Below are 25092 nucleotides of genomic sequence, written 5' to 3'. Positions count from 1 at the left end.
GGGGTGCAAGAAAAGAGAGGTTTAAGGAGGGAGAAAAAAAAAAATACGCGTGGGTGCATTGGCAGAGGCCGGCACAAAAAGAGAGTGGGGGGGGATGAGAACAGGGAGAAGGTGACAGGACAGAGGGGGTGTGACCTGTTGGGTGCTGGGTGCAGGGGCAGTAGGTTACTGCAGGTTAAGTCGGGATAATTACAGGAGTGGAGAATGTGTTGTAGTGTTGTAAGGATAACTGCACAGTTCAGAAAAGCTGGTGGTGAAGGAAGGATCAAGATGGTTGAGTTTGTAGGTTACATCAGTTATGCTGCAATGAAGAGTCTTGTGCAGGATATACTACTGTGGAGAGCTGCATCAAACAAGTCTTCAAACTTAAGACCACCACAACCACCACCATAGCCACCACCATCACCACCAACTTATTATTTTTATGTAGTACAGAAAATGTATTAAACAAGCAAGAAAACTCACCACTTCCAGACCATGCAAGTGTTGGAATGTCTGCAGTCTGAGCAACAATACTTGAGGCTATTTTGTCTCCCAGTGCCCACATTGCCTTCTCTGGTGGCCCTATGAAGGTTATGTTGTGTTTGTGCAGCAGCTCTGGAAGCTTTGGATTCTCTGAAGCATGACCCCACCCTGCCCAAACAGCCTGAACTTGTGTTCGCATAGCTATGTCAACAATCAGCTCAACATTTGCATAATTGTTGTTGTTAGTACCTCCAGGTACAGGCACATAGTGGTCTGCCATTTTTATGTACTCAGCATTCGCTGGAAAAGGGAAAAAAAGGTTACCATGAATAAAGAACAATGAAATCTATAACAACAATCAAATTGTTCAATCTGTGAGAGTTTTTCTGCTGTCAAATACCATGTTACAATCAGTCATTGTAGTAACCAAGTAATACACAAAACCAAATTCAAGTAACACAAATATGGCTCCATTCATAAACCTTTGAAGAATAATTGAAATAAACCTTTGTGACTCCACATGTAACAAGACAAATGACTCAAACAGAATGTGCAACATACGTGATATACAGAACAACTGATGTGACCGGTACAAACTAAAAAAACGTAGTGAGTCATTGTTGGTCTGCGTGTATTTAGGCGTGAGTCACCATTAGATGGCAAGGCAGAGACCGTGCTGTGTGCACACTTCCTACAGGCAGCCTTAGTGGCCGGCCTGCACTGATACAGTTGACAGTAGATTTAACTACATACTGCAGTGACATTACACTCTGTACACTCACACTCACGAGCACAAGTAGCAGGATGTAGCTATTCTTCATGCATTGAAGCTGAAATGATCCTTGAAAATTTATTACTACAAATTATATCAAATAATTGTGTGCAACACAAAACAGATCTCTCGTAATGATTCTACTTTCACGGTCAATTGACAAGAGTTCCGTAGTTGTAAGTGCCTCCACACCAGCCAAAGAAATATGAATGAAAACAAATAAGTATGTCATCCAATAATATAAATCAGTCAATAAATATGGGTGAGAGAATTGAGAGTTAACGCAATTGTGACTTCTGGCAAGTCTCTTGTGTATATACACTGGCTGGCAAGAAAAGCAACACCTCAATTCCTTACAAAACTGAAATGATGTGCACTAGTGTAAAATCATCACCAATAAATGAAGCGATAGACACAACATGCTCCAGAAGAATTTCCTCCACATATTGATGTGCGGTAAGTCTACGATGCTCCACAAAGATCAAATCCATCCTTGCGGCTGTATTGATTCCTACCCACACCAGCACAGAACCAACCTGACAAGGTATCCTAGATGAGACTGTGCAAGTGGAACATCTTTCCCATGGCCTTCTCCAGACACTCTCTCTTCCGTCAGGTGATTGTAGGCCAAATCGCGACCCATTGGTGAACAACACTTGATCCCATTATTGTACTGTCCAGCCAAGATGTTCCCTTGCAAAACGTAGTTGAGCTGTGCAATGCTATGTGGTGGGTCCCGGACCTGTAGCAGGTCTTCCAGACTGAAGATTGGCTTCTTCCAGTCTTCTTCGAACAATTGCTCACTAACATTGACCCCCTGAACCTGACGGAGTCGATTTTACGCTTTAGTAGTGTTGGTTCGATGGCTCCAGAAAACTTGAAGTTGTAAGAAGCAGTCATCTCTCTCCGTTGTTGCTCTTCTCGGGCCTGTTCCTGGTTCCCTTTCAGAGTCACCAGTTTCCCTGGACCTTCGTATGGTTCTGGAAATCATGAAAGGTGTAGTCCCGAACACTTCTGCAACGTAATGCATGCTACGGACATCTTCCACCAAAGCAACAACTTTTGCAGCTTGTTCAGTGCTTAACAGCAAGTTTACCCCAGAAAGCTGATTACAACAATCACAGAAAGACCCTACAAACATGTGTGATTGAAAAACGAACAATTCAGTGTACAACAATAAGCGCAAAAAGAGCGGGAAAACATTATTTGCTCACATTCAATGATGTCTTTTCCAGGTTGCATGGAAAACAACAATTGAGGCTGGTGCAATAAACAATCAAACACTTCACTGTTGATCACAAGCATGGCCAATAACATATCCCTTCTCAAAAAACTGGTTGAAGTGCTTCACTTCGATGAAATAGATAATTACACAATAATTACACATCATTTATTGGATGTTGCATTTTTCATGCCAGTCAGTGTATATACACAACTTAGTGGACAGAGCATCTGCCAAGTGAGCACGAGACCCTGATTCGAATTCCAGTCCATCACAAATTCACCACTGACATAAATCAATGCCCACTAGCAGCTAAATGCTATTAATTCCTTTGTGCAATAATAATAATTATAATAATGTGTACAAAAATTCTGTTTATGAGTCACAGCCTCTATGATCCATACATTATGTGTATACACAACAACAGTCATACATACTAGCTGGTTGTGCATTTTTTTTTTTTTTAACTGAAAAACAGTCTCACGCTCAAGAGGCCATTCCCTCGACATAACAGCAGTGACAGGTGTCCCGACAATGGTGTGTCCAACAATACTGGACACAGGAGTGGCATCACGTCAACTTTTTGGACAAGTTTCAGTTCTGCATACAGTAACAGGAAGTATGTATCCACATATTGTCAGATTCTAATAGTCATCATCATTTGGGCCCAGCTCCTACCCTAGTCTGATCTTATGGAGTGCCATTTGGCACAAAACACAATCACATCTGGTTCGCATAGTCTGAAAATTGGACAGCAGACATTACCTATTAGGGGCAGTGGCTGTGCTCAATCTTTGAGATCTTCACAATGTTTTCTTTCAACAAGATAACACAAGACTGCATGTTGGTATTCTCCAGAGGATGGGTGGCCAAGATTTCAGCTCATGGGCCATGCCCAGGCCTGGGCCCAAGTGCCAAAGTGCTCCGCCTCACTTTACATTTCCCCCACCACCACGCCACGCTGTCTTAATGCAAGAAGCGAGAAGAGGGAGAAAACAGCGAAGGTGCTGCATTTAAATCGCAGTACAGCGAAGGTGCTGCATTTAAATGGCAGTACAGTCACATTGCATGCGACTTTGTTTTGTATTTCACACTTCTCAACAACACAGATCACAAAAAAAAATAAGTTTTCAGTATTAATTAATTGGCTTACTGAAGAAACAATATAGTTTTTATCTGGTACAAACTCTCAGCACATGCACATACACACAAAGTTTCATGTTGCCAAGTAAACATGACTTGTTTAGTTTCATAATTTAAAAAAAGGTCCATCACACAAAGAGGTCAATTGAAATATTATAGAACTTCTGCAATCTCATTATGGAGACTTGGAAAATTCATCTGAGGAAAGCGGTGTAGATGTCCTGGACAGTTTTAACGTGAAAAGATTTATCACTGAGACCGAAATTACTTTGCAGATCGATCAGTCACATCTGCACATGCACAAAGCACTTTCAACTGAAACAGCAAATGGTCTTGAAAACAGCTTGAAAAGAGACATAAGACTGACAGTGTCCTCAAGACCACAATGAATTCTTCAAATCTCGCACTTTCTTTAACACCAGTGAGCTCTGGGAACGGAACTGTCTTTGTCAAAATGTGTCTGCTCGACACTGTGATTTTCTTTTTAAATGCATCCCCATCAAATCAGAAAGAAGTTACCTTGCAATGTTTTTCAGTGGGCATTGTGCAAACAAGACCACTTAAAATGCAAAGTCTGCAATCCATTCCAGATGTTCGAATTTTTCATTCATCCATTCCTTTCTTCATAAACTCAACAATGGCGAGCTTTAAATCAAAAAATCATTCCAAGCATGTCCTTGACCTAACCAATGTACTTTCCAGTACTATATGAAGTCTCCATACTCTTTGTTCATTTCCACTGAAAACCGTTGGAACAATGGGTGCGACTTCCTTCAGGAATTTTACTAGTAGCACCACAAATGTTTTAGAAGTGCTCCATGCCTGCAAATTTGGTACTTCTTGATGAACAGAACAATGAATTTAATTGTAATTTTTTGCTCTTTCATTGACATCTGAAAGTTTAAATTCTCTCTGCATTGTACTGTAATTTCGTTTCATAGCAAATAAGTAGTACTCATCACTTATTTGAATTGAGAATTCTCAGCCCTCTCTTCTGTCATTCCCTTTAATTTTAAAGAATTGTGGCGATAGACTGCTAAACTGCCTCTTTTTGTGCAAATATCCACTGGACCCGTGAACATCCTTCATATCGTGGAGAAAGAGCATAGGGCAAACACTGCTGACACCACAATTCTGCCAAACTCACAGAGTTGTGCCAACAGAAGAATGTCACACTCCAATGCTAAATGAAATATCACCCTGTTCCAGGTACTTCTGGGAAAGACTGAGCTAACCCAAGTGACAGGCTGGGCCTTGGCATGCCTGTGGACCACACATACTGTGTGCGTGAAGTGTGGCATGCCGTGGCCAGCCCTGCTCTGGAGTTTGATATGTAGTATAGTCTTCAGTGATATTCATCTCTATTACTCCTGCACATTTTCTGTTGCTATATATCCATCTTCCATTTCATCATCTCCTTCATTTTCTATTACCTCTTACACTTACAACCCAGAAAAGGACTTCCTTGGTCCTTTTATTACCCATATTCTTGGTTACCATCTCCTTCCCCCCCTCCATTTCATTTTCATTACAGCAGTAATTGTCTTCCACTCCATTATGTTTCTTGATCAATCTGGTTTTTTCTTCTTTTTTTTGTCTCTTTAGTGATTCCCAATGTGTATCTCCAGATTGTTTGTTGAGCAACCCTCAGATTTTGCATAGTTGTGTATCAGCAGTCCTTGACCCACTGCCTAAGTCAAAACCAGTTACAAACTTTTCTTTTTGGGCACATTCAAACTTCCATTTTGAAAATTATGTTTGGTTACCAAAAGCTTTCCAAATCATTTTTACTCTTTATGTTTATTTATTTTCTTGTCCAGTCAGTCATCATATTCAACTACTTTGAATTCTAAAAACATTTCAAATTGTTCTACAACTGTATTATTAATTTTTACTATTTTCTTTTCAAATTATCAATACATTATTTTTGGTTTTATTAATATTGCATTTTACCCTTTTTTCCAAATCTTTTCTATAAAGATCCATCCACTGTTAAAATTTATCTGGATTGGATGTCAACAGTACATCAAAATGAAGGTGGTTCGGATATGTTCCATGAACTCACATTTCTCCTTTTTTGCAGTTTAATAATATGGAAACACCATCTAGGGTTATCATAAGTAGTTTTGGTAATGTGGACTCCTCTGTCAATTCTGAATTTCCCAATATTTTGATAAATTCTGATGGAATCTATAGCACTGACTTACATACTGTATATCTTTCAGTATACAAATATACGTTTCTATGCACAATTTTGTGACACTCATTCCAACAGATTTTGCTGAAACTGAGTCAAAAGCTTTCTCAAAATTTATGAATCCAGAACAATTGGCAAATTGCTCTGTTCTACAATTCTGATAACTTTCACATGATCCACTGTACTACATTCACTTTTCTAAAGCCAATCTGTTTCTTTCACTCACAATATTGCAATATGGAAGAGTCAGCACAGAATATACTTCCTACATGTGACTTTTCCATCCGATTAGCGAACATTCCTGACACCCTTAATATCAAAATATGCCATCATCATTCAATTAATGAACCTGGTTGATCAAACAACTCAACAGTTTACTAAGCAGATAATTATCTAATTTAAATAATTTAAGAAGAATGTAACAATTCACCAAATAGTTGAGGTGCTGAGTCATCAATAGGCATATAATCAAGACTGAGAACAATGGTAGATTTTGGACCAATGCTTCTTCACAGCTTTACATTACACACCCACATACACATACTTGGTTATGTCATCTTGGATGAATACATTGTATTGGCACTGCAGATTGACTGGGGTTAAGGGAGGGTCAGGTGAAGGGAGCGCGGAAAATCATAACTACAATCCCTCCCACCGCTTCCAAATGATACTGCACCATTCACCAATACAAGTTATACCCTAGTACAAAATGTACAACTTTGCTTCTGCCGTTTGCCGATACATGGCGACAATGGTAAGTAACGGTCGAAAGAAACAGATCACAGACGTCAGGCAGTTAGCTTGGACCTCGGTCAACAAAACCTCATTAAAACATTAGTCAATTTGTGTCTGTATCATAAAGTTGTTCTTGATTCAAAATGTCAGTTTACGAGCCTAATTCTTGTCATTTGTGGGAGGTGTTACTGGTTTATTTCAATATGAAGAAAATAGCAGCTGAGTCTCATTGAAAGCTCTCAAGTATGTATGGTAAGGATGCTAATAGTAAAAGAACATGTCATGAGTGGTTTCAACGCTTCAAGAACAGTGATTTTAATGTCTTAGACCAGCGTAGTGATGGAAGAGAGAATGTTTTCGAAGATGCAGAATTGGAGACATTGCCGAGCGAAGACTCGCATCAAACTCAAGAAGAATTGGCACGATTGGTGGGAGTGACACAGCAAACCATTTCAAAATGTCTCAAGGTTATAGGCATGATTCAGAAAGAAGGAACTTGGGTCCCGTGTGAGCTGAAACCAAGAGACATTGAACGGCATTTGTGTGTTTGTGAACAGTTGCTTCAGAGGCACAAACAGAAGGGATTTCTGCACCGCATTGTGACCGGGGATGAAAAATGGGTTCATTACAATAACCCTAAACGCAAAAATCATGGGGATATCCTAGCCATGCTTCCACATCGACGGCCAAACCGAATATTCACGGCTCCAAGATCACGCTCTGCATTTGGTGAGATCAGCTCAGCGTCGTGTACTATGAGGTGTTAAAACCAAGTGAAACAATCACAGGTGCTCATTATTGAGCGCAATTAATGCATTTGAGCAGAGCATTAATAGACAAACAGCCACAATACAGCGAGAGGCACGATAAAGTGATTTTGAAGTATGACAACGCTCGACTCCACATTGCAAAATAGGTCAAAATGTATTTGGAATAAAATGGGAAGTCCTGCCACACCTGCCGTATTCTCTAGACGTTGCTCCCTCTGACTATTACCTGTTTAGATCAATGGCGCATGGCCTGGCGGACCAACACGTCTGATCCCATGACGAAGTCACAAATTGGATCAATTCGTGGATTGTTTCAAAAGATGAACAATTTTTTTGACCCGGGATTCACATACTGCCAGAAAGGTGGGAGAAAGAAGAGGCCAGCGATGGAAAATACTTTGAATGATACATGTGTAACCAACTTGTTTCATTAAAGCCTCAAATGTTGGGGAAAAAATGGCAGAAGCAAAGTTGTACACCTTGTACATCAGTACACCACACTTACACCAAATCTCATGCCACATGGGTCAAACACTGTTGACTCAGGTGTAGGAACCAGCACTACACAACCTGTTACCATCACTGGCTTATGCTATTCTATCAGTGCTGAGCCACCTGTGAAAACAGTCAATCATTTAGCAGATCTGCTGTAATTTCTCCACACAATTTATGTTGGCACTACAACCAGCTGTCCACCCAAATGAAAGGCCATCATCGAAGTGAGATGAAGAGCCCAAGAGCAGAGTTTACCACCCAGTGGTGTACATATTGTCAGCCACAAAATGCTCAGTTACACTGGATGCTTCACAATCTCTGTCACTTTTCTCTCTCCCTGTTCCCCAATACCAGGTTCTCTGAATTACATAGGCAGGAACTATCCTTCAACCCTGTTATCCTTCTGGCATCAATCTCTGCTAGCCTCTAATTCAATCACTTGCTGTGCCAACACAATATAGTTAGCTGGGGCATTGGAACTGTACATGTGCATGTGTGAATGAGGATTCATCCCAAAACTAATAACGTTCTCGGTCTTCTTTATGTGTCTATCGAAGAATCAGCATCTCAACCACGTGGGTGAGTTATCACTCTTACTCCATAAACTGTTTATATTCCAACAAGGAATTTTCATGACCATATTTATCTAGTTTAGATGTACATGGTACCTTTAAGGTCCTCCGGTGTCACCATCACTACAAAGCGGACAGCACGTTCATTTTTAAACATCTCGTAAGACCAACGTCGTACAGATCTCATGCATTTCACAGCCGCGATTCCATTGTTTGCTATCAGCACCTGCAAAATTCATTAACTTTTAAATATATGATAGAACTACAACATTTTACAACACAAAATTATATAAAAAATATGATGTTTTTATATAAAACAAGTGCTACAGAGAACAAACTGATAGTTTCATAAGCTAGGATAGTGCCATGTACTTTTGTATGTAACTATTGGCAGTATTCAATATTTGCCTCCTAATAACAAGTAGTGGCCAGCCATTCTGGCACCCCAAACCATCACAGTCTATGTATGCCTGCTATTCCACTAACAATGCACACTGCTAGATTGTAATCACCACAGAAATGTCTGATATACATAAGCCTATCATATAGCTGTGTACAGTCCACTTCTATCCGTATTTGCATCATAGCCCTGTTCAAAGTTACTGTCATTCTGCTATTGTGGCATTAGGTGTCTAAAAGGTACAATGAAACCAGTCTCATATCATCTGACAGAATATTGACTAATCTTGATAAGAGAGGGTGCTGCTAAGTCTCAGTGTTTATCATCTATTTGCAACCTTAATTGCTTACTGCTGGTACATTTTTCTGCTTATCATCCAAGTGAGGTTTATTTAGCCCATTTTTATGAGGATTGTAATTTTCATAAATATATGTATGATTTCTATGTGCGCAAAATCAATTTAAACTGGGGCCTCGTTTTTCCTTTTTCACTATTGGGCACATATACACACATCAAAAAAAGTTTTACATCACCTCGGGTCCGAGCGTTCCAGAACCTGTACAGAAAGTGGGAATAGAGATCAACATAAACATCATTTCCACCCTTTTTATTGCTCATGAAAACCACGCACTGCATGTTGTACCACCAAACAGTGAAACCTTCAAAGGTAGTGGTCCACATTGCTGTACACAGCGGTACCTTATATACTCAGCAGCATGTCCTCTTGCATTGACGCATGCCTGTATTCATCGTGGCATACTATCCACAAATCCATCAGGCTACTGTTAGTCCAGATTGTCCCACTCCTCAATGGCGATTTGGTGTAGATCCCTCAGAGTGGTTGGTGGGTCACGTCGTCCATAAACAGCCCTTTTCAATCTATCCCAAGCATGTTTGATAGGGTTCCTGTCTGGAGAACAAGCTGGCTACTCTAGTCGAGTGATGTCGTTATCCTGAAGGAAGTCATTCACAAGATGTGCATGATGGGGGTGCGAACTGTCATCCATGAAGACGAATGTCTGACCAATATGCTGCCAATATGGTTGCACCATCGGTCGGAGGATGGCATTCGTGTATCGTACAGCCCTTACGGCACCTTCCATCACCACTAACGACGTACATCGGCCCCACATAATGCCACCCCGAAACAGCAGGGAACCACCGCCCTGCTGCACTCGCTGGACAGTGTGTCTAAGGTGTTCAAGCCTGGCCGTGTTGCCTCCAAACACGTCTCTGACGATTGTCTGGCTGAAGGCATATGTGACACTCATTGATGAAGAGAACATGATGCCAAAACTGAGCGGTCCATTCGGAAATTTGATGGGCCCATTTGTACCGTGCTGCATGGTGTCGTGGCTGCAAAGATAGACCTCACCATGGACATCGGGAGTGAAGTTGCGCATTGTCCAGCCTATTGCACACAGTTTTGAGTTGTAACACGACGTTCTGTGGCTGCGCAAAAAGCATTATTCAACATGGTGGCATTCCTTCCAGCATAATACGTAGGTAGTGGTCATCCACTGCAGTAGTAGCCCTTCGGCAGCCTGAACGAGGCATGTCATTGACAGTTCCTGCCTCTCTGTATCTCCTCCATGTCCGAACAACATCGCTTTGGTTCACTCCGAAACGTCTGGACACTTACCTTGTTGAGAGCCCTTCCTGGCACAAAGTAACAATGCAGATACAATCGAACTGCAATACTGACCGTCTAGGCATGGTTGAAATACACACAACATGAGCTGTGTACTTCCTTCCTGATGGAATGACTGCAACTGATCAGCTGTCGGATCCCCTCCATCTAATAGGAGCTGCTCATGCGTGGTTGTTTACATCCTTACATCTCTGAACAGTCAAAGGGACACTATCCTCAGTCAACGTCTATCTTCAGGAGTTTTTGGAATCGGGGCGATGCAAAACTTTTTTTGATGTGTGTAACATTCCATCAGCCCGCCCGGTCAGCTGTGTGGTCTAACGCACTGCTTTCTAGGCGGGAAGGCTTGCCGGTTTCCGGCACGAATCTGTCTAGCAGATTAGTGTCAAGGTCTGGTGTGCCGGCCAATCTGTGGATGGTTTTTAAGGCAGTTTTCCATATGCCTCAACAAATGCAGGCTGGTTCCTCTTATTGCACCTCAGTTACACTATGTCGGCAGTTGCTGCGCAAACACTTTCTCCATGAATGCGTACACCATAATTACTCTACCACACAAACAATTGGGGTTACACTCGCATGGTGTGAAACATTCCAGGGAGGGGGGTTGTTGCACTGGGGACTGGGGATCGAACAGCACAATAACCCTGAGTTCAGTGTGTGGCGGGGGTGGGGTGAGTGGACTGCTGTAACCTGTTGTGTGGTTGTGAGCCACTGAGGGCTATGGCGGGGACAAAACCTCTCCGTCATTTCTAGGTCCCCAGTTCCATGCAATACAATAAAACACAACACAACACAACATTCCCTCACAAATAATGAAACCAAAACGGTAAACCACTGCATGAAAAACTTCTAGTTAGAATGCAACAAGTCTAGTTATGAGCGAAGAACAACACAAACATTAGATTTCAGATTAATTGATCCCTTCATCAGTCACAAACAAAGGTGTGGAAGAAACAGGATAATTCAAGGGTTATACTGAAAACTTGACTCAGACATAAGGTTAGGGAAAGAATGGCTGAAAATTAAATATCCATGTCTCCCTATGGTACTGTCCTCACAGTGATCCAGTTAGCTGTCTATTTGATCACTGAATAGTCTTGTTACCTACAATCTCTGCCAGATTTTTATGATTAATTTTCAGCACTGTGTTAACGAACTGCAACTGCTATTCCTGCTCACTCCAAAATAAATGAATTACACTTACTTTGTTGATGACTTTTGTGCCACCAAACCTCCTAACAAATTCTTCTGGTGTTGCAACAGTAAAGTCCTTCTCTTGAAACCGAGGCTGAACCATCACTGTGCCCTGGGACATACTGGGCCTATAAACAGAAAAACAAACTGTGCAAATGATGCTACAATGCTAAATACAATATAGAATTCCACATGTTGTGAACCTAAGTCACACAAGTTTACACATCTCAGTTCCCCCTGCATCTCAAAATGCTGATCTTCAACTCTGACTTGATAACCATAAACAATTTATACACTACAGACAGAAATAGTAAAAAAATAAAACAAAAATAAAATAGGCAGTACAATGTGTTTAAAAATTAATAAAATGGAATGTCTAAGAAAATTTGGCAGTTCTCTTGCTACGCTGCAACTGGACGATTACATAGCAATATTGAGCATGATACTTAGCTTTATAGGTGAAACATACCTCTCCAAAAAAATTACTAAATACCGAAAACACGCGTTTAAATGGGTATCAGTACAGATCTCTTATTCTTTTTTGTATTACAAGGGCATCTTTGCACAAACAGTTGGTTAGTTGTAAAACAATGTTATCATTTTGAAAAGGTTCCAATGCTCATACATATTTTGTGTAGCTGAAGGAAACGAATTTATAACAAAAAAGTTATGGCGGTCTGCTTTTGGCGTCGAAATTATGTCACTGTAATCAGCAGTTATAATGTTTAAACATAACAGGAAAAAGTAACTACGCTGAAGTTGTGATCTAAATTTTCGGGCATGTTGGGATGTATTTCTGATAAACAATGAGAGAGAAATGAAAATATAAGCTCCATAACAATGTATTGGACATGTAAAACACTTGAGACAACACATCTTTTTTACTTGAAAAGTTTACATAAACAAGAAACAGATATATGACTGTGTGTCTGAAATGTTTCGTTTCAGGCGTCTATGAACAGCTTAAATATAGGATATAAACGAATGAAAAATAGCATGGTAATCAAGTACAGCAATCCACAAAACGAAATTTACATGTTTTTGCAGGCAAGAAAACCGTATTCAATGAAAAGTTGGGTCTGAATGAAATTTGCTTTACGGTGAACCGCCTGTAACCATGGATTGCAATCTCCTATGAACATTGCGAAGTGGTCAGCACATATCCCTAAAAGTAATCTGACACCTAACTGCTACCTGGTTTTTCCTAGACATGTTTTAAACAAAAAAGAAAGAAAAAATGTACCATGTTTTTTTTTTCTTTTCGTAACTCCAAAGTTATTATACACCTTTTCTATCTCGTGCATTATTATCGCAGAGTAACAATTAAAAGTTAAAACACTGTTGCGCAGAATTATTCTCTCTAGGGATAAAACAGTAATTAACCAAAAATTAGTTACTGATGGCTCACTGCTCATATACGTATTAGTAGTATTTAATTAACCGTAGCTTCGAAGAAAAATTTATTCATCATCACTTATGAATGGTTGATCAGCGCCTCCCCAACTCTCAGCTCCGGCAAATACGAGTTCTGCTTCACAAAATCCGAACTCAGGGGCTGGACTTCAGATCAGAAAGCCATTTCTGTTCGAACTATAAGTTCTTGTTAAACATTTGAAAAACGTGTTGTGCACACCAACACGGAACCTAAAGTGAGAAACAAAGTATGGGATACTGTTACCTTATCCTCATTTTTCCGAAAAACCGTACGCGTTGCAAGAATAACAACACGACAATACAGATTCGCAACTTCTGGTACGAGCTCGGCTACGATTTAGGTACTGCATGACAGTGGGCATGGGATAGTGCTTACGTCCTGCTATTGACAGTCACAATGGGTTCCCACGGCCTTCGTTCTTGCTTTATGTATGGCTTACCGTAGTTACTTGCCTGTGGCCTGCTGATTGGATAAAAGGCTGAGCTCGCAGGTGTGTTTAACGGTATTATCCGTTCTTATGTGTATATTCATTAAAAATACAGTCTCAAGATGTGCGTCACTAAGTTACTAGCAGTCTCTCTCTTTCGCTCTCTCTTGCCGGCCGGTGTGGCCGTGCAGTTCTAGGCGCTTCAGTCTGGAACCGCGTGACCGCTACGGTCGCAGGTTCGAATCCTGCCTCGGGCATGGATGTGTGTGATGTCCTTAGGTTAGTTAGGTTTAAGTAGTTCTAAGTTCTAGGGGACTGATGACCACAAAGTCCCATGGTGCTCAGTCATTTGAACCATTTCTCTCTCTCTTTCTCCCGGGAAGAGAGACCATAAAACATCCACATCCAATCATAGTATCCAGTGTTCTGAACCATAGGCGTCTGCAGAAATTTATACACGGAGGGGAGGGAGCATATGTTTAAAATTACCATTTTTATAATTATAAATGAGTTGGCCAGTTCGAAGTATTCATAGAACTATCACACTGTGATCAGCCACGTAATGCTACAACTTTCTAAACATGAGTCTTATCGCAATCACGGAAAATCACCTATAATGAACTGAAAAGCATTCCAGAGGAGGGTCGGGGAGAAAATGCCGCTCCCTCCCGCGCAAGTGACAACGCTTCCCCCACCCACCTCCCCTTACGGACGCCTGTATTCTTGAGTTATGTTGGCTGTTTGAAAATGAATTACAAACGGAAACAGACTGCAATGTTGAACAGCTTTGTGTCGAGTAGCAAGGTGGGCACCGCTAATTTTAACATACTTCACGAACTAACGAGCTGAAAGGTCCTTACACTTTTGCGAAGTCTGTTTCTTCCAGGAACAATTTCTTCCACGAATTTAACAAAACCATTCATATAATCTACATTATTAGAGCATACGAATAAAACTGTAGACCTTTAATAACAACCATGACAGTATTCTGCTACATGTTCTGTGGCAAAGTATAGCGAAACGATACGTTTAAAGAATTAAATTATAATTTCTTGTATGGATTCAAAAATACATTTGGGAGAGTTAATCCACAAGAAAGAAGAATATAATACTGCGTTCACGTCTCATCTTCAAAATGACCATTGAGCTAAGCCACAAGAAAGAAGAATGTAATACTGTGTTCATATCTCATCTTCAAACTGAACATTGAGAAAGAGAGAGAGAGAGAGAGAGAGAGAGAGAGAGAGAGAGAACACTGTTGAAATATGGAATGTGGTTTAAACTGACAAGGGTTATGTTACAGCAGCATCATCATCATTATATCAAGCGAGGTGGCGTAGTGGTTAGTACACTGGACTCTCATTTGAGAGGACGACGGTTCAAATCCGCGTCTGACCATCCTGATTTAGGTTTCCCGTGATTTCCCTAAATAGCTTCTGGTAAGTGCCGGGATGGTTCCTGTGAAAAGTCGGCAGCCAGAAACCGAAAGAGTCGACAGTAAAACGACCGACGAATAAATTAGACGAGCTAATTTTTAGTCTCAAACTCGTACCTGCACATTTGTTTTCCACAATAACTTATGCATACTTTTAGATTTCGATCATACACAATCACAGAAGGTTCTTAGAATGGTATGGAGTTCCAAAATCATTCATTTTAGCAATGATAGTGATAGATTACTCGTAGGATTCGGGCGGAAGTGAGGGAATCCTTCATTGTTTTCTTAGTAAGCTGTTAAACGAGTTGGTTTATAATTATTTTCCTCCCGTCGACGTTCGGTCCTTCAAATTTTTAATCCTGGCGTATGAACGGCTATTACTGGACAGGTAATGTAATTACAAGTTTTTGATGTTATGGATGAAAATAGCCCGCATCTCGTGGTCGTGCGGTAGCGTTCTCGCTTCCCACGCCCGGGTTCCCGGGTTCGATTGCCGGCGGGGTCAGGGATTTTCTATGCCTCGTGATGGCTGGGTGTTGTGTGCTGTCCTTAGGTTAGTTAGGTTTAAGTAGTTCTAAGTTCTAGGGGACTGATGACCATAGCTGTTAAGTCCCATAGTGCTCAGAGCCATTTGAACCATTTTTGATGAAAATAGAATGAGAAGGCCCCATTCTGAATCTGGCCCACAGCGGACGTGGGTGGCCCATTCCTCTGCAAGAAATCATGAATATGATTTCAGAAGTATTCATTTTCAGTGGCGATGGTTTAAAATGGTTCAAATGGCTCTGAGTACTATGGGACTTAACATGTGAGTTCATCAGTCACCTAGAACTTAGAACTACTTTAACTAACCTAAGGACATCATACACATCCATGCCCGAGGCAGGGTTCGAACCTGCGACCGTAGCGGTCGCGCGGTTCCAGACTGAAGTGCCTAGAACCGCTCGGCCACAAAGGCCGGCACGCATTAGCTATTACCCCCCTCCCCCCCCCCCCCCAACCATCATTATCAGCATCTAAATAAACTTTACAATGAAAATCAGTTTCATTTGAACACTTCAACTTTTCAAATGTCAAGACGAACAAACGAGTCAACTGCTTATTTCTAACCCCCCCCCCCCTTTTTTTTAGAATGGTGGAGCAATTTTCAGTGCATCGAAAATGCTATCTACGATTCCTTCTCCGAAAATAAAGCTAACGATGCACGTCGATGGTCGAACTTATTACAAAATATGTTACTTCTGCACATCGTCCTACGGACCGACACTTGCTTCGCCCGCAGCTTCATTTAAATGAAACCAAATTAAATTGTGTGCAGTATACTGAAGCCCACCGTTTATAAATTACTTGATTGCTGCAGTTGGTTCAAGTGGCTCTGAGCACTATGGACTTAACATCTCTGGTCATCAGTTCCCTAGAACTTAGAACTACTTAAACCTAACCAACCTAAGGACATCATACACATCCATGCCCGAGGCAGTATTCGAGCCTGCGACGTAGCGGTCACGCGGTTCCAGTCTGAAGCGCCTAGAACCGCACGGCCACACCGGACGGCATTGCTGCACTCCTTGCTTCTGAAGTGGCAGAAATTGGAAGACTTTGTCTCTGTGTCTGACAACCGCCACAAACAGTAATAATAATAATAATAATAATAATAATAATAATACAGTGCAGACGCTATAGCAGTGCAAAGCCATTATACAGTCATTGTTGAGTTGTGCTGTCTAGTTCGCTTAATGTTACAAAGTGAGCAGTCAAGCAATTTCTAGTCTATTGCGGGAACATTCTACAATTCGTAGAGGGCATTTTCACGAGATATATATATATGTCTCAGTCTTACAGTCATAGATGAACTGTACGAAGTGCAAAGTGTGTGCACACTTGGTGGACTATGTGGAGCTATGTTGTTCATACTTTCGTTCAATAAGCTGTGATCTCCACCACATCGCTACTTACGTAATTAGTGTTACTGTCTTACGAAATAGTGATAATAGTAATGATCTTTTAAAAAAAGTTTCGTTCCGAAAGCGAAAATGAACCCTTTTGTTTTTACTTCTCAGAAAATTACATTTTACCCCTCTAGCTGTAATTACCTCCCCTCTTTGGGAATCACTGCCCTACAGTAACTAGCGCCGCTGAGGCAAGAGATACGTGACGTGTACGTCACTCTCGATAAGAGGAGAAGTAAATGTTAGGCTGCACGCCATTCACACAGGCGGCTGCAACAACAACACAATGCAGTGAGGTTTCAGAAATCATGGGATACCTCCAAATATCGTGTCGGTCTCCTTTTGCCCTGCGTAGTGCAGCATCTCTAAGTGGCATGGACTGAAAAGTCGTTTGAATTATTGAGCCAGGCTGTTTCTATAGCCGGTGCAGGATGTTATACACGAACTGTTCGATGGGGTTGATGTCGGGTAATCTGGGTGGCGCTCAAACTGTCCAGAATGTTCCTCAAAGCAATCGCGATCAACAGTGACCCGGTGACATGGCATCGTTGTTTGGGAACATGAAGTCCACGAATGGCTGCAAATGCTCTCGAAGTGCGCGAACACAACCATTTCCCGTTAGTTATCGGTTAAGAGGAGCCAGTCCATCCCATGTAAACATAGCCCGCACCAACTTGCACAGTCTCTCGAGGGATCTGCGCCACACTCTAACCCTACCGTGAGGTCTTAACAACTGAAATCGGGATTCATCCGACCAGGCCAGGTTTTCCAGTCGTCCAGGGTCTGTAACATTATGTGATCGCCTTATCATTTTAAATCATTCACTAATCGAGTAGTCGCTCGGCAACAGCTACAGTTAGCAAATAATGTTGCGAGAATGTAAAAGGTGAACGACCTGTGACGTAACTTGTTTATTGTCGAAGCGCCGTCAGAGATGCAGTGAGTTATTGACTTCGAAAACCGCGGCGCGAAAAACGGACAGAAGAAGAACACTTTTACACATTTTTTTTTTATGTACGAGATATTCTCGATGAAAAGTTACTCATTTTTCCTCTTGTCTCTTGTAACTTGTGTCCGACGCGCATGTCTTGCCGCCGTATTATTATCGTTAAAAATAATATTATTTTAGTGTAAAGTAAATGTGCAATACTAAAAGTGCAATACTGCATAGCAGTAAATTTATTGTGCAACGTGTATGTGAAAACGTCAAAGGAATTATTTTCATTACGAGAAGAGAAGTGCCAGTCAAAACGGCATCCATGTTAAATCTTTCATTGCAGTGTAAGTTCATCTATTAATTGCCATAAATTCAGATTTAAATGGAATTGGTGTATGGACTATTTATTTAATATAGAATCTATGTCTCACTCCTTCATGAAGTTATTTAATTTTCTTTATGTTTCTGCCAAATAGAGAGTTCACAGTCACGAATTCTTTCGTCGAAATCGGACGGAAGTTGTATGCGGCGAAATATTTTCTCCGCGCCATATTCTACTGGTAAATGCATCCAAAAATAATTATATTTTGAATAAGCATTTACTCTCCTCTGCAATGCAACTTCCGACTGATCAGACGATCCAACAAGAAACAGCCGCACACGGTCGGTTCGCAAATATATTTCCACCGCTGATTATAGCTATATGGTACAGCACAAAAGTAAACATATTGTTATAATTAGCGACTACGAACGGGGACATTTATAACTGTATGTTTATGTATACACATTACGTAAACATATCGTTGTAGGTCCAACCGATGTCACGAGCCCTGGAGAGGCGCTGCAGGCGATCTGCTGTTAGCAAAGGCACTCGCGGTCGATCGTCTGCTGCCACAGCCCATTAACGCCAAATTTCGCTGCACTGTCTTAACGGATACGTTTGTCGTATGCCCCACATTGATTTCTGCGGTTATTTCGCGCAGTGTTGCTTGTCTTGCAGCACTGACAACTCTACGCAAACGCCGCTGCTCTCGGTGGTTAAGTGAAGGCCGTCGGTCACTGCGTTATCTGTGGTGTGAGGCAATGACTGAAATGTGGTATTCTCGACACACTTTTGACACTGTGGATCTCGGACTACTGAATTCTCTAATGATTTCCGAAATGGAACGTCCCATGCGCCCAGGTCCATCTACCGTTACGCATTCAAAGTCTTAATTGCCGTCGTACCTCCATAATCACGTCGGAAACCTTTTCACATAAACCACTTCAGTATAAGTGTCAACCCTGCCAATGCACTGCCCTGTTATACCTTGCGTACGCGGTACTACCGCCACCTGTATATGTGTATATAGCTATCCCATGACTTTCGTCATCTCAATGTAATACAGTTATTCAATGTATTTTTACTCCGTAACTGTTTGTCACACCTACATAAGGTTTATATTGAACTGGTTTCGTTCAGATCTGGTATTTTGTCACAAAACAATAATACAGTTTTTTTTTTAAGAAAAAATTGATGCCTGTTTCTACGGAACATGTTAGTCTCTGATTCAAGCGCCAATGATCATTGTTAGTCATGTTGAAAAGAGATTACAGATATCTTAACTAATCAGAAGTTATTTGAGGTGAAGAAGCCACGCGCCTTTTATATAAAATCAGGCAGGTAGGTAGATACTGAAACTGTTTTAGCTTTTTTTTTAATTTCAGTGTAGTACTCTTCCTACCAATTAAGCAGTTATTAATTTATAGTCAGTCGTAGAATACACAGAGAACATCCACTGCTCTTCTTTAGCCATTAGGCGCTTAAAATTTAATTTCTTTTGCATATATTTGAAAAATGAAAGGTTAAATAGTGTTTTCTTTTGATCTGTAATATGCTAACCTACCAAAACATTTTAATTTGACCGATTTTGAAAATCGGTGAGGTGGGACAAACGTGTCCCACGAACCTAACAAAAATGGCTCTGAGCACTATGGGACTTAACAGCTACGGTCATCAGTCCCCTAGAACTTAGAACTACTTAAACCTAACTAACCTAAGGACAGCACACAACACCCAGCCATCACGAGGCAGAGAAAATCCCTGACCCCGCCGGGAATCGAACCCGGGAACCGAACCTAACAAGGTCCATGTTTTCATGTGAACCTAGGATTTTCAGCGTTAAATTGTTATTTGTACAATTATCTTATTAGTATGGTAAATATGGAGAAAGCGTAACAAATCGGCACCGACACACATTTTATTCTCACGACAGTTAAAAACATGAAATATCGTACAAAAATTCTCAATATAAAATTTTATGACGGCTTTGGCATAGCACATAGCAATGCTTTCTACTTTATATGAAGTAAGAATGTCTGTGATGCATAAAGAACACAGTTACTTCAGACATTCTTAGAAAGGAGAAGTCAGTGATTTGATCTGATTTTCGTGCAGTAGATGCACTGGACCAGTTACAAACACATGCCGCTCACAGCCCTCTATACACCTACCCCACATTCCACAGTATCTTTTCCAATTTCCAAAAGCTTCTTGCTCGATTGTAGCACTACACAGATATCGGGATATAATACGGCGTATTACTTTAGTGAGATTGTAACGCCGGAAATGCATATCCTCCTATTTCCATCTATTGTACTATAATATTTTTTCCATATTTTGTTACCTGAATATATGACGTTTCTGTGTCTTTGTATATTGTAATTGTTTTACTGTTTGTATATATATATGCATTTATGTTGGTTTGTTTTGTGAATATTATTTGTATTTATACGCTGGGTCTGGCCTAGGGAAAACTATGCTATCGAACGAATACATCGATAGGTCATGTGGAGAAGAAAAGTGTTTAGCATCTTTGGTAGTGTGAACTCCGCCGCGTGGAGCGCGGGCAGAGCAGAGGGAGTCTGGCTGGAGTAGTGCGGTTGAGCAGGTGTGTTGTGTGACGCTCCCGCGAGTTGCCGCGCTTTCGGGGTTTGGCAGCATGCAATTGCGCTCGAATTGCTATGATAGTTTCTGACATGGTGTCGCGGACGGGAAGCATTAGCTGGCGCACATCAAGAGCCCGTTTCGCCTGGAGACCGTGTCGAGAAGAAGGCGCGCCAACATCCAGCTTCTGCAACAGCGACGGCCGACAATGAGTGACTGTCGCCACCTCCTCGACCGACGACTTCATACCTTCAATCAACCAACAAGGAAGACTGGAAGCACGTAAAGTTTTAGAACTGTATGGCAGATCTCAGCTTTTAAAATTGTTGCATCACAAAATTACAGCAACTTAGCATGAACCTTTGTTGCTCATTGTCCCAATTGCATTACCAAGCAGGGTCCCTTCCTTTTCCGAAATGAACCCGAGTGCCGTTCAAATTCAGACGCCAGCATTAAAATACAATCATTCCATTTCACTACTTTAATTTCAAAGTTCAGTTAAAGTATTCAGAGCTGGCTACAATATTTAGATTACACAAGCACAAATAAAGAGTGCGAGTTTTGTTAGCATATTTTAGCTTACCTGTGACTGCAGCTCAGCTTGGTACGTACTAAATTTTACTATTGTTAATTGTTCAGAATCATTTAATTCAAGTTCAAAGTTAAATCTCTTATTTCTAAATTGCGTAGATTAAAGTAGCTTTTGAAATGATTGTTGAGGTAGCCCAAGACTAACTGTATTTTACTGAATTTCGATATGCTTCAGAAACAAAGTTCACTTTTAATTTCAGTCACTAAACTAACTTTCAATTTTCCAGTTTTATTAATTCTTTTGCTAAATTAAGTCAGGGTGTAGCGAAATTTATTACTTCAGACAAACATTCAGTTTTCACACAACACGTGTCAACCTTCAGTTGCCACGCTTTTAGTGCTAATTATATGTGCAATAACCTTTCTTTTTCAGTTATTATAGTAATTGTCCATAGGACTGTCGACCGTAATTTTCCCCAAATCTCAAATATCTAATTACCGCTAGTTAATTGTTAACGTAACGGCCGCACATTTACTTTCTTTATTAACTTTACCTCATTTCAAAATTAATTTCCTCCAGTTTCATTTGCATTTTTCCTTTCATTTAGATGTAACCCTTTCCTCCCTCTTTACCGACAGATTAACTTCGGTGACGATTGCTTTTCCCAAATTTCCATTAGGTACACGCGGTTTAATTTTTCACTGTCATTAAGGTCGATAAGTGAGGGGGAGGTTACAAGATATACGCGTCCCATGAATGATAAATGTAAACAACTGGTTACTGAAGCATGACGTTTGCAAACGGCGCTTCTGTCGGTTAACGAATTCCTTGGCCTATTCCACATTCCTGAATGTACTAATGTATGATGTGAGACACTCAACACAATGAATGAATGAATCAATCAATGAATGGATTCATGGAATGATGAGCACCTCTGCACTATTTTGCTCGTTATCTGTGAGCTGAGAACTGTCGAGCACTACGGCTGTAGATGAAACGTTCACTGTCATTTGAGAAGCCCGTTGAAGATGTACTTGTCCTACATTTATTCAAGCATTGTCTTTTTTCTCTCGCCGAAGACCATCCAAATTCGACGTTAGCGCCCAACACGGAAAATGCTTTGGTACCGAATCACACAGTTAGTACTGTCATCTATGGAAGAGTACAAATGGAGGAACAAAACAGAAGCGACTGACCTTGGTAGAGCGCTAGCGCTGCCTGCCCGCGGTACTGTGTGAGTAAGGCGGTAACTCGGCCGCAGAAAGAAGAGGCGCAGCGGCAGTGGTGAACCCCGCGAGTGGTGTGAGTTGTGGTATCGCGGCCAGCCTGGTGGCACCACGCTCTGGGCAGACGTCACTCCGACGGGGGGTATCGAGTCCCACGGCCTCTGACGTTTCGCAACGCTATTTCTTTCTCCTCGCCAGTTCTGCGACCTTTACATGCGATCATTCCTGTGTAGCAACGTTGCTACATTGATTATGGCATCTACTGATACAGCTGCAAGCGCCTTTCAAGGTCGACAGTGTCTTTTTATAGGAGAAAGAAACGACAACATTTCGAGCGCGGTTAGAACGCCTGAGAACGTATTCTGGCCTCTCGTAAGAATCACGTGCCGGCCATCACGCCAACTGAGCGTGTGCGTCAGAATAAATAAAATTTGTGGACTGTAGCGCATGAGGAGCTGCGTTGTCTGATAAAAATAATTAGTGGAAATGTAGTGGAAACCAGGCAGAACTGAAAAAGATTGTAAACACATGACACTTCCTATATGTGTGCCTAGAATGGCGACGCAAGATTCGTTCATCTGCTGCCCTACGCTCTTTCCCTTGAGTATGCGTCTACTATGACTTTTTGAGAACAAAAAATGGTATTAGTTAACATGCATATGTACATCTGTTTAGCTGAGCGAAAAAAGGCGTCTGACAGAGTTATCTGGAAAGACTGACGACTGACAAAGGAGACACACGTAAGAGAAGAAGTGGTAATAGGAATTCAAAGAGTGGCGATGAGGAAACAGAGGAGTTGAGTATTGTTGATTTTCACTAACGCTTTTCAATATTTTTGCTGAGAAAGAAACAGACAAAGCATTGCAAGAAGCAAGAGGCACAACAGTACAAGAAAGAATAAAGGATAAAGAAATTTAACTACGCAGCTAATCAAGCAGTGTTGGCTGAATCAGAGTTTACAGTTTATTATGGACTGGATCGTAAAAGTAGAAGAAGAGTATGTAATGACGATGAATATAAGAAGGGACCAAGTGATCAGTATCAACAAATATGAATGCTGGATCAAAGGATCACTGGGAAAAAAGAACTTGGGACAAGTAAAATCTTATGACATTTTTTGGGGACAGAAAATGAAACCTGCGTTGAGGAAATAGTAGAATTTCCATAGTTGAAAAGTTGAGTGGTTAGTGAAAGCACATAGAATTCCCTTAGCATTAAGAGAATCGCCAAGTGTTTTACGTGGAGTGTGGTGTTATATGGCAGTCAAAAAGGAAGAGAAAAGATTAATCTGTTACTTTTGAAATGGATGTGGAGAAAAATACTGAAAGTAAAATGGACTGAAAGAATGAAGACTATACAACTACGAAAAGGCGGGGAAAGAAAACTGGTGGAAATAATAACATGAAATGGAAAACATGATGATGAAGAAATTGCCTGCAACGGTGGAAAGACTGCAAAGGAAACGAGGGGAGAAAAATGCGCTGGATGACATTAAAAATGGACGAAGTTAGCAGCAGATGACATTAAAAATTAGCAGCAGATTACGTCAGTCACGGGAAAGGCGTTAATACACTAGTAGTAGTTTGGTTGTTCAGGTTCCATATTTCAATGTCTTAGATTCTCGTCTGATTACCGTTGTTGGGCTCTTTTGTAAAACTATTCTCCATAGAATGCACAGATCTCTCTTGAAACTGGCCAGTCCGCCTTTACATTGAGCTACATTATCCATACACCGTCGAGGCACGGTACGGTTAGTTTGAATGTTCTAAAATCTTCCGTTGATAAAAGAGTGTTACCTTTAAGGGGCTCTCGACATTCAAACTGTATAGCCACTTCAGGAGATTATCTGTCTTCATTTTCTTCAGTCGGTATGCCTCCCTCACCTCCCCCCCCCCCCCCCACCCCGTCCCCCTCCCAAAAAAAAAGAAGATTGGATGTCGTCCTGTCATGATGTAGGTAGTGTTGGAAAATAGCTGTATATTTTATTACAAAATCTTTGGATTGATAATTGCGCCGGCCGAAGTGGCCGTGCGGTTAAAGGCGCTGCAGTCTGGAACCGCAAGACCGCTACGGTCGCAGGTTCGAATCCTGCCTCGGGCATGGATGTTTGTGATGTCCTTAGGTTAGTTAGGTTTAACTAGTTCTAAGTTCTAGGGGACTAATGACCTCAGCAGTTGAGTCCCATAGTGCTCACAGCCATTTGAACCATTTGATAATTGCGGCAGTACAGTCAAGCAACAGATCACAAGGAATCCGAATACTACCAGTATTTTGCGGAGCACTAACCCAGGGTCGCAATATAATAATGCCGCTTTGTGCGACGTCCAACCGTGTGTAGTACAAAGCTGAAAGAGGTCCAAGAGATACTGGCACTGCAAATACACTCCTGGAAATGGAAAAAGAACACATTGACACCGGTGTGTCAGACCCACCATACTTGCTCCGGACACTGCGAGAGGGCTGTACAAGCAATGATCACACGCTCGGCACAGCGGACACACCAGGAACCGCGGTGTTGGCCGTCGAATGGCGCTAGCTGCGCAGCATTTGTGCACCGCCGCCGTCAGTGTCAGCCAGTTTGCCGTGGCATACGGAGCTCCATCGCA

General features: G+C 41.4%; 1 protein-coding gene across 3 annotated transcripts in view; it reads right to left on the bottom strand.

Annotated features, from left to right (window-relative positions):
* The window catches only part of LOC126203465 (acetyl-CoA carboxylase), a 440754-nt gene that overhangs the window by 150621 nt on the left and 265041 nt on the right, over positions 1-25092 (bottom strand). For all 3 annotated transcript variants that reach the window (XM_049937783.1, XM_049937782.1, XM_049937781.1), the window contains 3 exons: positions 11627-11744; positions 8468-8597; positions 466-765 (listed from right to left, as the gene is read on the bottom strand). In XM_049937783.1, coding sequence (XP_049793740.1) covers positions 466-765; positions 8468-8597; positions 11627-11744 — 548 coding nt within the window. The remainder of the gene's footprint in view (positions 1-465; positions 766-8467; positions 8598-11626; positions 11745-25092) is intronic.

Source organism: Schistocerca nitens, chromosome 9 (genome assembly GCF_023898315.1).
Source record: "Schistocerca nitens isolate TAMUIC-IGC-003100 chromosome 9, iqSchNite1.1, whole genome shotgun sequence".
In the NCBI taxonomy this organism is placed as follows: Eukaryota; Metazoa; Arthropoda; class Insecta; order Orthoptera; family Acrididae; genus Schistocerca; species Schistocerca nitens.
This window is presented reverse-complemented; position numbering and strand designations above follow the sequence as displayed.